Genomic DNA, 14,214 nt, shown 5'->3' on the forward strand with positions numbered 1-14,214 from the left:
TATCCAAAGGAAATGAAACCAGTATTTTGACATCTGTACCCCCATGTTCATTGCAGCATTATTTACAATAGCCAAGATACAGAAAAAACCTGAGTGTCCATTGATGGACACTGAAAATGTAATACACACACATATACACACACACGCAGGAATACTATTTAGCCATGTAAAAGAAGGCAATCTTGCCGTTTACAACAACATGAATGGAACTTCAGAGCATTATGCTAAGTGAAAGAGGTCAGACAGAGAAAGACAAATACTGTATGATCTCACTTATATGTGGAATCTAAAACACAAAAACAAAAAAACACCCCAAAACAAAACAAAACTGAACTGAACTTATAGATTGGTGATTGCCAGAGGCAAGGGTGGGAGGGTGGGTGAAATGGGTGAAGGCAGTCAAAAAGTGTAAACTTCTAGTTACAAGATAAGTCCTGAGGATGTAATGTATAGCGTGATGACAATAGTTAACAACAACCAAAAAGTACTATTTTTATCATAGTAGATGGTCCTCTACCTTCCGTGCCTCCTCCTGACAGCAAACTGATAGTATCGGGCTCTCCCTGGGGAAGCAGGTGTAAGAACAGGGAAAGGGAGGAAGGGTCCTGCACAGCCCTGGGATGATCATACATCCCACAAGAGAGAAAAAGGCCAAAAATATGAACATAGGAGGTCAAGTCAGAAGAACATGGAGAGACAACTGTGCTTCCAGAGTCCAGAGACCCAGAGAGGTCATTTCCTTCCATCCATCCCTCCTCCCACCCACCTGCTCAGAGGTAATCCCAGTCTGTGGACGGAGGAGATGCATCAATCCCTGGTCATGGCCAAGGGTGGCTCCAATGCCAGGGAGAAGTGAGTGAGTAGAGTGAGACAAGCTCTGGTGTAGAAGTCAAGAGCCCTGGTTCTCCTCTTGACTCTGCCTCTGACTAGCTGTGTGAATCAGGTCGTATGGCTAGACCATTCTGGACCTCAGTCTCCTCACCTGTAAAATGGGGACAGTTGGACCAGAAGGTAGGTGGGGGCTTTCCAGTTCTGACGTTCCATGGCTGACCCTTTGGCCCCTGATGTCACAATATGGAGCTTGATCATGATTGGCCCACAGCCTCACCCAGCTCTGCTGTTCTCCTGGTCATGGGAACAAGATGGACTTGCCCTGGACCTTCCCTACTTGTGCTCTTCTGTTATAGGCAGCTTTTTCCATGGCTCAGGACCGAGGGTGATCAGAACTCAGGTAGGGCTGGGACCTGAAGGAGCATGGGAGCAGACAAGGGCACCAGGCAGGGGCAGATGCCTCCCAGGACAGCAGTATACCCGTCTCCTCCACAGACAAGCTCTACAATGAGACTGTGGCAAAGGCCTTCCTGCAGTTTTATGAGCATAGTGCCCAAATTGTGTGGAACCAGTTCATGGAGGCCACCTGGAACTATGTCACCAACATCACCAAGAAAAATCGTGAGGAGATGGTGTGGTACCACTTCCACCCCAGCCCCTTCTCCCCTTGCTCTTCTCAGGGGTCTCGGTGGGGGGTTGGGGGGAAACCACACTTTTTTGCCCCCTTTCCAGAGCTAGAGGAAAAAGGGAAGCCCCAAAGTACATGTCAAAACAGACTGTAAGCTCTGGGCCTCTTGGTAACCCTAAAAGATCTCTAAGTAAGAGTCTCTTCTTTCCCGTTGTAGATATCACCTGCTTGCTTTTAAGGAGCAAGCTCCCTCCCTTCTCCCTCTTAGCAAATTTTCAATGATTCCAAACCCTTAAAGTGGGCTTTGGGGGACTTCCCTGGCAGTCCAGTGGTTAGGACTTCACCTTCCAATGCAGGGGGTGCGGGTTCGATCCCTGGTCGGGGAGCTATGATTCCACATGCCTAGCGGCCAGAAAACCAAAACAGAGCAATATTGTAACAAATTCAATGAAGACTTTAAAAATGGTCCACATCAAAAAAAATCTTTTTTAGAAAAAGTGGGCTTTGGGAGGAGGTTGGGGGGCTGAGACCCTGACCCTCTCCCTCAGCCTCACATGACAAACACAGTGACCCTCCTTCCAGCTGGACAAGGATGTGGAGAGGTCCCAGCACACGCTGTACTTTGGCACGTGGGCCCTCCTGTTTAAGATCGCCAACTTCCAGGACCCAGCCGTGAAGCGCATGCTGAGTAAGCTGCAGAACTTGGACGGGGCGGCCCTGCCCAAGGAGGAGCTCCGGGAGGTGAGGACAAGCCCCCAGGTCTCCAGGCGCGTGATCCCCACCTCAGGGTGGGTGGGCTTCCTGGTGGGGAGCCGCCAGGGGCAGGAGGGAGGTTGGCAGGCAGGGCCAGAGCTTCCTTTGGAGGAGGAAGGAAGCAGAGACCAGTGGGAAGATGCCTTGGCCAGGCCCGCCTCTCCAGGCTGGTGAGGCTAGCACCGGGGGTAGGCCCACAGGTACCGGCCTGCCCTGGGTGACACCCGTCCCCCCAGTACAACCAGATTGTGGCCCACATGGAGACCATGTACAGCATGGCCCAAGTGTGCCTGAATGAGGGGCCCTGCCTGACCCTGGAGCCTGGGGAGCACCGGAGCCCACCCCTGCCAACCCCAGAGTCTCAGCAACCAGCCCCTTCCAGGAGCCTCCAGGCTCCCACCCTCCTCCTGGCCCCAACTGCCCTTGTTGGCAGGGGTGAGGAGAGTGGGTACCTGGGGCAGGTGAGGGCAGAAGGCCGCCCGCCGGAGTGGGATCCCACCTAGGCTCCTTTTCCGGGCACAGACCTCCAGGAAGTCACGGCCACCTCACGGGACCAGAAGGAGCTGCTGTGGGCCTGGCAGGGCTGGCGGGATGCTATGGGTCACCAGCTCCGCAGCACCTTCGAGTGCTAAGTGCAGCTGCGAAGCTCAACGGTGGGGCCCCTCTCCCGCTGCGCACCTGCCAGCCAGCCCAGCTGCGGGCAGACCGGGTACTGTGTGGGGCTCAGGGCAATGCTGGCAAGGGCGAAGCAGAGTTTGCAGAGGGGAAGGGTGGTGGTTAGGACCTGGAGATGGGAGCCCTGAGACCTGCCACTGGGGAGGGCAAGGTGGCTCACTCATTGTGTGGTTCCACAAACGGTGATTGGGCACCTACTGTGTGCTGGTGCTGGGGAGGTTCTGAGGATGCACAGGTGAAAAGACAGAGAAGGTGCCCACCCTCCTAGGGCTTCCAGTTCGCTGGGAGACAGACGCACATCTCCAGTTGTTGCCACCTGGGATGAATGCTGAGCAGGAAGGGGCTGAAGAGAGAGAATAGGGGAGCCCTGCTTCAGCTAGGTGGTCAGGGAAGGCCTCACTGACATTTATCCAAGGCCTGAAAGATGGAACGAGCCAGGCAGCAAGAAGAAAAGAGCATCCTGAAGTCCTTGGGAGGATCTGAAGGAAGGTGGACTGGGTGGGTAGGGCTTGAGGTGGGTGAGAGAGGAACAGGGCTTTACCCAGGTCATATCCAGCCAGACAAGGGGAGGAGCACACAGTATGTACTTTGCTAAGTGCCCTTCCACCCTGATCTCATCCAATATGGACAGTGGCCTTGGGAGGTGTTTTTCCTGTTTGGCAGATGAAGACCCCCAAAGATCTAGGAGGTCAAGTGGCTTCCCTAGAAGGTGCTTGGGTCTCCTGCCAGCCACGTCAGGCTGAAGGGTGATGAGCACCTCTGAGCCCCCTCCCCTTTCCTAGGTTACAAAGACATGGGGGCCTTATGGCGGTCCATGTACGAGTCCGACACGCTGGAAGAAGACCTGGAGCAGCTCTTCCAGGAGCTGCGGCCGCTCTACCTGAACCTGCATGCCTATGTGTGCCGGGCCCTGTATCGCTTCTACGGGCCTGAGCTCATCGATCCGAGGGGACCCATCCCTGCCCACGTTCTGGGTAAGACCCCAGCTGGCAGCAGAGGCAGGGCGGGAGGAGTAGGCCTCCAAGCAGGCAGGCGAGCAGGCGCTCAGTCGGGGGAGAGCCGGTCTCCTGCCTCCTCTTAGCCCTCCCCCTCCCCTTCCAGGCAACATGTGGGCTCAGTCCTAGGTCAACATCTTAGACCTGGTCCTGCCCTTCCCGGGGAAGCCCCCTGAGGACATCACGAAGATCATGCGAGGCCAGGTCAGCGCTCGGCCTCCGTCTGCCCCCGCCCACTCCGCAGCCCTAAGTGGGGCCCCACGCACTTCCTCTTCCTCACAGCAGTGGAAGTCTGAGAAAATGTTCCAAGAGGCTGAAAAATTCGTCACCTCCCTGGGGCTGCTTTCCACCCCTCCTGAGTTCTGGAAAAATTCCATGATGGAAAGGCCAACGGACGGGCGGGAGGTGGAGTGCCACGCATCCGCCTGGGACTTCTAGGATGGGAAGGACTTTCCAGCCTGCGGCCAGCATCACACACACACCCCACCCCCCGTGTCTGCTCCTTCCACTCTCCACCTGTCTGCCTGGCTCAGGAGGGCAGCGGGGGTGGGGGTGGGGGCCAGCCACATGGGCCAGGTGGGTGAGAGCAAAGGACTTGGCCGCTGCTGGGATGTGAGGCCTAGAGTAACAGCATAAGGCTCTGCTGGTCTCTGGCTCGACCACCCCCATCCCTTAACAGAGCCTGAATGGAGAAATCTCTCCTTCTCCCAGGGCATCCCCATGCTCCTTGACCCCTGCCCTTTAACCCTAGGATAAAGAAGTGCACCAAAGTGACCACAGAAGACCTGCTCTCCATCTTCCACCAGATGGGCCATATCCAGTACTTCCTGCAGTACAAGAACCTCTCTGTGATCTTCCGCGCAGGCGCCAACCCAGCCTTTGAAGAGGCCTTGGGGTCGGTGATCACCCTCTCGGCCTCCTCCCATAAACACCTGCTCGACAGAGGCCTGCGCAGCCACCAGCACCAGGACGAAGGTGATGGGCCCCCGGGGGGGTCACAGGAGGCCAGCCTGGGCCTGGGGCTGCAGCGGGGCCTCCAGGCAAAGCTGAGGGGAGGGGCAACTGGGAGCAGCCTCCTAACGGCCCCACTTTCCCCAGAAGAGGAGGTCAGTTTCCTGATGAACGTTGCCCTGGAGAGGATCGCCTTCATCCCCTTCGCCTACCTGATGGACCTGTTTCGCTGGAAGGTCTTTGACGGCACCATCGAGAACGCCATGTACAACCAGGAGTGGTGGAACCTCAGGTGGGGAGGACCGCTGATCGGGGCCCGCTGCCCAGGCCCAGCCCTGGTGTGGGCTTTCCCAGGGCTTTCAGGGCAGCCTCAAGGGTACTGCCTGCTACCAAAGAGCGCTGCTGCCTCTCCCGTGAGGGCGGAGCTGGTCGTGAGATGCTGCTGACCCGGGGCCGTGGGGAAGTGCCCGGGGTGGCGCTGGCTGTTTGTTGTCACCGGACAAAAGCGTTCCTGCTGAAGTGGGTAGGGCCCGAGCGTGCAGTCGTGGGGGATCATGTCGAATCCAGCACCAGCACTGAGCAGGCACCTTAGCCTCCCTGGGGATCCTGGGAGGCCGGGAAGCTCGCACAGTCGTTGTGCCTGGGCTCCTCCAAGAACAGGACACTGCCTGCCGGGCAGACCGTCCTGCTCCTCTGCTCCCTTTCTGTGCCCACCAGTGGGACCAGCAGAAGGGGTGTTTGGGGGGCTGAGATCTTTCCCTCCTGTGGAAAGAGTCCTCGTGGGACAGGGCCAGGCCCAGTGCCCCCTTTCCTGCTACCCGGACACACACACACACACCTGCTCTGACTTAGCACCCCAGGCCCGTCTGCGGGCAGAGCTGGCTTCAGAAGGAGCGCCACCAGCAGGCGGGCAGCATCGGTCTTGAGTGAGGGGCACCTGTGTCCATCCCATCACTGACTCCTGGCTGTTTGCTTGGATGATGACTGCCCATGACTATGGCTTCTCCATCGCCACTCGGCCTCAGACGGACCAGCTCAGGTCTGCTTGCTACAGACGACCCTGATGGGCCTGCTGGCTCTGCACCAGGCCCTTACGTTGGCCATTCACAGAAGAAGAACGTGTGACCACCCTGCGGTCCCACCGCCATCCAGGGATGGCAGAGCTGGGTGCCCCTGCCTTCATGCTCTCACCCTCACACTCCCACCCTGAATACAGGGCCAGGCCTCACTGGAGGGACTGGCAGAGTCTTGACTTTGTGCCCCCTCCGAGGGCACCCCCACCAGCCATCGGAGGTGCCTGCCCAGGACCTTTTCCTTCCTCTCTCGGCCATGCCCACCACCAGCTGAGTGATGGAAACCTGGGGTTGAGGGAGAGGGACGGCAACTCCCTGGTCCTTGAACAAAACCCTGTCGATGAGAGAGGAACTTTCCTGAGAGGATGGTTCAAGGCTCCAGTGGGCCAACAAGGAAACGATGAGCTTGTTCATAGACTTTGTCTCATCCCAAAGATGGGTCATTTTATCCCCATTTCACAAAAAACATTTTACAACAAGGATCAGTGACAATCAGTAACTTTCCCATAGTCACACAGCTCAGAGGGGCAAAACCAGACCTGAACATGAAAGTTATTAGGGTCTGCCCATGACTGTTCTGTGTCCTGCTACCAGTTCCCTGATCCCTAAGCCTCTGTTTTCTTCATCTGTAGAATGGGAATAGTAGTAGTACTATACCACAGGGATGTTACTCTGTTTTCTTCTTGGCACTTCTTTTTTTAAAAAAAAATTTTTATTGAAGTATAGTTGACTTAAATGTTGTGTCAGTTTCAGATGGACAGCAAAGTGAATCAGTTATACATATACATATATCCACTCTTTTTTTTTTTAAGATTCCTTTCCATATAGGCCATTACAGAGTATTGAGTAGAGTTCCCTGTGCTATACAGCACGTTCTCAGAAGTTATCTATTTTATATATAGTAGTGTGTATATGTCAGTCCAAATCTCCCAATTTATCCCACCCCCTCTTACCCCCTGGTATGCTCTTGGCACTTTTTATCAGATGAAACAACCTTGTTGGTTGGTCTACAACCATCCCCCATCATTGGGATGAAAGCAGTGACCTTGCCTAGCTCATTCCCTCCTGTGCCCCCAGAACCAGGACAATGTTGAGTGCGTCTGTGTGAAGAGCTTGGCACGGTTCCTGCAGAGAGGAAGTGCTCAGTGTTAACTATTGTTATTATTTGATTCTGATTCCCAATCCTATGTGTTTTCAACTCATTTATTTAATCAGTAAAAATGCATGAAGTGTCCTCTGCACGCCAAGTCGCTTTGATAGCTGTGCAAATGTTTCAAAAGGAAAAGGCTCTGGGAACGCTACCGGATGGCACTATCAAGCCCCCAATTTACCCCCCGCCCTCGGGTTGAAGTACCAGGGCCTGTGCCCCCCTGTCCCTCGGACAGAGGGTGACTTTGATCCGGGCGCCAAGTTCCACATCTCTGCCAGCTTGCCCTACATTCGGTAAAGGTCTGGGCCCTGCCAGCAGAACCAGCTCTTCGAGTTGGGAGTCGGGGGCATAGGACCCAGGTTGAGGATTTCCAGGAAGGCCCCAGATCCAAATGTCCCCCTGCACCCCTCCCAACCTCCTCCCATCAGATGGCACAACCTTCGGAGGGCCCTGCCCTGAATCCACTGGGCTTTTACATCAGCTCCCGTGTAGAGGGCAGAGGGCTGATGGGAAAGCATGTCTGATGTCCCTGAGAGGAGAGAAGGAAAGAGGGAGGCCAGCATAGGTTTGATTCAGAAGGCTAGGAAGGAGGGCCCTTGCAGTGTTCCAGGGCCAGCCTACCCCACTGTGACTGCTGACCCAGGCCCACTTCTGCCACCCCTCCCTAGCCAGCCTCGCCTTCTCTCCCCAGGTGCTGCCTCAGCTTCGTGCTCCAGTTCCAGGTCCATGAAGCACTCTGCAAGGCCTCAGGCCACGTGAGGCCCCTGCACCGGTGCGACATCTATAACTCCAAGCCAGCTGGGAAGCTCCTGGAGTGAGTGCCCTCCTCCCTCCGCTGTCCTTGGCTCCCCTTCCCCACCTTGCAGGAAGCCTGCCCCAGGGCCCCTCTTCTCACCTGGCCACCCTAGGCCCTCTGAGCAGAGCTTGTGTTCTAGTGGAAGTTCTTCCTTCTGTCAGACTGTAGTCTCTCCTATGTTAATCAAAGCTCATTTCCTCTTGTGTAGCCCCTTGTGGTCAGAGAGACTGTTTAGCCCCTCCTGCTAACACACACACACACACACAAACACACACACACACACACACACACACACACACTCACTCACTCACTCACTCACTCACTCACTCACTCACTCACTCACTCACATAGCCAATAAACCAAACTGTCCCAGATCAGAACCCAGTGTTGGAGTCCTGCCTCTGCCCCCATCTTCCATCTGAATCCCCTTATTCTTTCCTGGCAAGTCGCTTGCCTAGCCTCTCAGCAGCATTTGATAAGGTGCACTCTGCTTTTTCCATCTTTCCTTGGAAGTGTCTGAACCCAGTTCCCAGGCCAATCCAGGTGGCTGTCACACCAGCCTCTTTGAACACTCTGATCAGCTGTGGTCTACTTTGACCCCTTACCTGCAGCCTTTTCTCCTGCACTTGGTATATAGCCCATCCTTTCCATCCCTGCCTCTGTGGCACTGTTTTCTCTGGTCCTGAAGCAAACCTGGAGTGGGCTGAGAGGGAAGCATTTACTGCTACAGGCTGGGCTCTCTAACAAGCGCTCTTACAGTGTTTCACATTAGCAGCTCATAACTTTGCAAAATGGGTATTACTATCCACATTTCGTAAATGATGAAACCAAAGTCAAGAGAGGTAATGTGATTGCACATCACTCAACTAGGAAGTGGCAGAGTCATGCTTTGAGGCCCAAACTGACTCCAGAACACAATATCTTTCACCCTGTTGCTTCCGTCAGTCAAACAATACTGGTCTGGTGAAGTTGGCCTAGCCCACTGGTCCCAAGATCAGCACTCCAACCACTGAGACATGAAGCCCACCCAGTGACATGGTCTTTTCCCCGTTGAGTTTCAACTGATTTCAGTATGTCCATTACGCTAACCTGTCAAGGTCATGTTGAGTTTTATTCCTGGTTTCCCAGAGGATGAACAAAGCCTCTGTTTAGTATCCTAATAATTATCCACAATAATTTAGTATCCTTTGCAAATTTAATGAGCACATTTGTGATTCCACCATGCCATTCATCAGTAACCACAAGGCCAGATGGAGTTGCAGGACTGATCCCTGCCTTTGCTTGAAGGAGGGCTACACCTTGCATGCCTTCTTGTCTGCCTAGTCTATTTGCTTTTCCATCTTTTCATACTACAGCAGTTTATTCTAGTCGATTGCCCAGGTTTGAGCTTCTCTGAATGTGTGAAACAAGAGTCCTCTCTGCTCCCTGCATTCATGTCTCTAGCTGCCTATCATTTATTCATTCAGCAAACATTTACTTGTGCACGTGCCAACCAGCCTGCCCTGCGTCCAGCAGGGGGCAATGGGCCACAGGATAAATCAATAACTGTAATCCAAGAAAGGAGCTGGTGCAGTAGGAAAGGGCTTTGGTGAACATGCAAAGAGAGTGAGGAGGTCATGCCAGGGGATCAAGGAGGGATCTCTGACCCCCAACGCAGGAGTACAAAATATAGCAGACATCCATTTTCTATACATCAACTCACCTTTGTTTTGTTTTGTTTTCTTGTTTTGGCCGCACTGCGTGGCATGTGAGATCTTAGTTCCCCGACCAGGAATCGAACCTGCACCCCCTGCAGTGGAAGCCTGGAGTCTTAACCATTGGACCGTCAGGGAAGTCCCAACATCAACTCACTTTTGACTCTGAGCCTTCATCCTGCTTGATCGCTGGGACTTTTGAGCTCAGTCATTCTCATCACTTCCCTCCCCCACTCCACGCAGGGCACACAAGGCTCCCAGGGTCTGACTTGACACCAAGCATGTAGAAGCCTTGCCAGTCATCACTAGGCATATTGTGGAGGGGTGTGGCAGGCACATGCTTGCAGGGGAGAAGGGGAAGGGCAAGATTCTTGGCTGCTCTTTTGCCTAACACAGCTTAAAACTTGACTTTGCTATTTTTGACTCATCTTCCTAAATGTGATTGCCGTGGGACAGCCTCTGGGTTGGTTCTGCTAGGAAGAGAGGGTCAAAGTGGACTTGGTCCAAATTCCCAAAGTCCCCTGCCTCACCCAACCAGCCATGAGGACCTGACCCTGTCCATGGGGCCCGTTGCTGCCATGTTGGAGTTGAGGGCTCCAGGCAGCGCCCAGTTGTCACCCTTGCAAGTCTCATGTGCTGCCCACATCAAACCTCTTGTCCCACCCATCCTGAAAGACTATTTCTGAGTAGGCAGACTCTCAGTGGTTGAAACTTTTCCCCCACCAGGTCCTTCCTTTTTCCCAGGACCTGGCATCTGATAAAAATCCTCTAACTTAAAGTTAGTTTTGTTTTTTTCTTTCTATCTTGATGACTTTTCTCCTCCATTTCTCTAGGCTCGTAACTACATTTTCCCCCAGTGGTTTCTTCCAAGGATCCACTGACCTTTAGTTTCCCCACCTCATTCTTTCCCAGCTGTTTATTAAAGTGATGTGTGTAAGTCTTTGCAAGCAACAAAGCCCTCTTAGCTGCCATTATGTGACTTAATCCTCACCACAGTGAAATGCAAGTAGTAATGGAACCCGGTTTTACTGATGAAGAAGCTGAGGCTAAGAGAGGATAAATTGATTGTCTGTGGTTGTGCGGCCCATAACTAGCACTGCTGGGTCTGAACCTGGGTCCTGTTAGTCTAAATTCCACACTCTGAGTTCTGGGCCTCTCAGCCCCACCTCTTTTCTGGTCCGATCAGGGGAAACAGGTTGAGAAGCATCAACATATGCCTCCTGCTGCCTCTGCGGGTGGCCCTGGGGTGGAGGAGCCCAGAGCTCTGACTGCAGCACACTCTGTAGCCCCACCATGAGTGCACGGGCCAAGCCTAAGGCTAGACCCCCTGCCACCAAGCACTGGGTGTGCCTTGAGACAGAGCTGACATTTCTGCAGCACTGCAGGCAGTGCACAGGACACATCCCATGCTTATTATCTCTCTAATCATCCCAAACGCTCCCTGTGAGACCGGAAGGGACTGAAGAGAGACCTCTCTCTACTAACATTGAGCACCTCATGGGAAACATGAGGTTTCCCTCTTGACTTTAGGTTTATTTGAGTCCAGGAGAACAATAATTGTCACAGTAGTACTAGTAATAATAATAATAATAGGCAAACATTTATTGCCTACCTAGTATGCTCCCAGAATTGTGTTTATTTGGCCAACACAACAACCCTAGGAGATAGGTACTGTTATTTTCTCCATTTTATGAGTACGGAAATTATAGTTCGGAAAGGTTAAGTACTTGCCCAAGGTCCCACAGCTGAGCCACAGAGGACTCAAACACAGGTTGGTGTTATTTCAAAGCTTGTGATTTTATCCGTTGTGCTGAGCTTTGTTGGAAGAGTCTGGGTATCAAAGCCCTAAAGGTGGGGTTGGGCATACTGAGGGATCCCAGCAGCATCAGCTGATTCCCCCACACAGCCTCACAGCTGTACCCACTCTCCCAGGGATGTCCTAAAGCTGGGCTCGAGCAAGCCCTGGCCAGAGGTCCTGCAGAAGATAACCGGGGAGACCAAGGTGTCTACAAAGGCCCTCATGACCTACTTCAAGCCCCTGCTGAACTGGCTGGTCACCGAGAATGTGCGGCGTGGGGAGATCCGGGGCTGGCCAGACTTCAGCTGTTCCTTTGAAGGTTTGGTAATCTGATCCTAATCCCACCACTGTTCTAGCCCCAAGCCCTACCCTAGCCTGCCCTGGGCCAGCCCCTACCCCAACCCAGCCTTCACCCCTAGCCCATCTATGACCTGGCTTTCTGTTGTGGAGCCCTGTCTGCACCTGATGCAGCCTCGGCCAAGACCACAGCCCATGCCCCAGCCACTAGCTCGCTCGGATTCTTCCTTGCCCACTCTCCGGCTAGACTGCCGGGCTGGCCTCTGAGCACAGGGTGGGCATCTTGCCTCCTGACCCTTGCACGGAGCCACTGCTGGGCGCCACGTGGTACCCAGCCCTATCCATACTGTCCCTTCCTTCTCTTCCTTTTGCGCCTCTTTCTCACCCTCCTTCCCAGGCAAGGCCCTCAGCTTTGGCTTGGAAGGTGGGTGCCAGAGGCTGAGGGAGAAGGCCCGTAGCAGTCAGATCCTCTCTGATCACCGTGAGGTACCTCCCCAGTTCCGCCTGCTTGGCAAGATTCCTGTGTCTTCCACAGAGAAAGAAACAGACAGGGTGGCATTCCTGGGTCTGGAGCTGGACCCTGCCCAGGCCAAATCTAGGCAGTGGGTGTTGCTGGCCCTGAGCTTTGTCATGTTACTGGTGGTCCTGCTGCTGGCCTACAGGCTGTACATCCTGGAAAAAAGCTCACTGGCCCAAGACACCAGTGCACGGGACACCAGTGCACTCAAGTCACCACCCAAAGCCTACTTACTAGGCATAGCCATGGAGCCCCACCAAGGTGTCAAAAACAGTGGCTGCTGCTGGGCCTCTGCCTCATCGTGATGCTGTGCTCAATCGGCCTGACCATTCGGATCTTCACACAGCACAGCAGGAAGCCTCCGTGGGTGAGAGCTGAATGGTAGAGCCGGGACTAGACACCAGTGTGACTGGTGAGGCTGGGGGGCAGGAGGAGGGTGGCCAAGCCAGAGAGGATGTTGGGGAGGTTGAGGAGGGGACCGCTTGCACGCATAGTGCCCAGCTGTAATTGGGTGCAGCTGTGGCAGATCTGGGTACATGCGGAGTTGTAACTGTGTGTTTGTGAACAAGTGTATGTGAGGCCATGTGACTGTGTGATTCCATGTACACCCTGGGTTCCAGGCCAACCTCCTTCCCTGGGGGCTCAGGAACCATGGTTTTAGTGACTCAGGGGCTATGTCCCTCCAAGCCAGCCCCCAGCCCCAGTTCATGCCCAGAACTTGTTCTTCATAGTCGTGCTTTCTTCAGGAACCCAGCTGTGGGGCTGGACAGGGACTGCAGTACCCAAGGAGAATCTGCTCTGGTTAGAAACCGGACACTGCTTCAGTCCCCTTATAAAATGTATTCGAGTAGAGCCAGAAACTCCTGTACAAATCATCAGCACCCAGTTCATGAGCACGGTGCTCTGTATGCTGGCCGGCACCTCTTTCTGCCTATCCTGTGGCCTGCCCTGTGTTGGGCTGCATAACCCAGCCCCCAAAAGCTGCTTGTTAGCTGTCTGAGATGCAAGTAGCCTTACAAACTGCCCCATGGCCCTCCCCGCCCCAGTCCAGGCCCTCCCAAATGGAGAGAGTGGGTAACTGGGCACCAAGCGAAGCTTGATTAATGATTGACTTCTTTAATATTTAAACAAAGCTCATCTCCAGCCACTGCGCTCCAGAGATGGCCTTGTTCAACACACACACCTGCTGCCTGGGCTGTTGCCCTGGGGATTGAGCACAGGGCAAACAGCACCTTTCCAGCCTCAGTGGGGGAGGGGAGGATGGGGAGGGAGAGCTTTAGGAGGACATTGGGGAATGAGTACTCTAGGGGCAAACCTAGGAAGAGAGAGAGAAGGCCTCTGCTTCTGCCTCTTTTCACCCTTTCTTGTGTTGTCTGTCCTACCCAAGGATGCCACACCCAATATATGGGAACTTATTGAGTTTGGACTGAGGCCCCAGGGGCTGCTGGGGAGGCTGAGAATCAATGCCTGTCAGAGATTAGGGAAACCTTGAGGAGAAGTAGCATCACAGCCAGTAACCACAGAGAGGAGGCACAGGAGCTCCAGTTGAGCTAGTGGGAAGGTGGCCAAAAGATGGAACTGGCTCTCTCTAGATTAAGGATCTGAGCCCAGAAGTCGGGGGTTCAGGGTACAGAAGGACTGTACCCATAGGCTGAGACTTCCATGGATCCTACCTCTGCCCAGGTTTCAAGAGGTCTTCTTGAGTTCTGGCGGAGCCCAAGCACTTCCTGTTCTGACCGCAGGCTCCACAGGCTCCTCGTTTGATGTCTCTGTCACTGCTGTTACTTTGCTGTGCTGCAGTGTCCTTATTTGTCCCCATGATTAGCTGTCAGCTCTGTAAGGGCAGGACACTATGTAACACCCGTAGCCAGCACAGGCCATGGCACATCGTGGGGACTTGCAAAATTTTGAGTAAGTGAATGAATGAGTGTCTCACTGCCCAAATCCCTCCTCAGAGCCCAGCACCCCACACACTGAGCCTATGAGAAACACCCCCCACCTCTCCTCCACAGATAGCTTATCCCCCCCCGCCACAGGGTCAGCCAGGACGACTCTG

General features: G+C 54.0%; 1 protein-coding gene across 1 annotated transcript; it reads left to right on the forward strand.

Moving 5' to 3' along the window:
• The first annotated feature begins 1,131 nt into the window (after nt 1–1,131).
• Nucleotides 1,132–12,543, forward strand: LOC131747082 (angiotensin-converting enzyme-like protein Ace3). The gene is given in 15 exon segments (XM_067020475.1): nt 1,132–1,231; nt 1,327–1,463; nt 2,042–2,200; nt 2,449–2,533; nt 2,732–2,837; nt 3,617–3,861; nt 3,989–4,086; nt 4,165–4,334; nt 4,631–4,857; nt 4,981–5,124; nt 7,250–7,349; nt 7,748–7,870; nt 11,479–11,663; nt 12,177–12,416; nt 12,419–12,543. Coding segments are annotated over 15 exon segments (2,244 nt in total).
• Nucleotides 12,544–14,214: the final 1,671 nt, after the last annotated feature.

Source organism: Kogia breviceps, chromosome 19, assembly GCF_026419965.1.
Source record: "Kogia breviceps isolate mKogBre1 chromosome 19, mKogBre1 haplotype 1, whole genome shotgun sequence".
NCBI lineage: Eukaryota > Metazoa > Chordata > Mammalia > Artiodactyla > Physeteridae > Kogia > Kogia breviceps.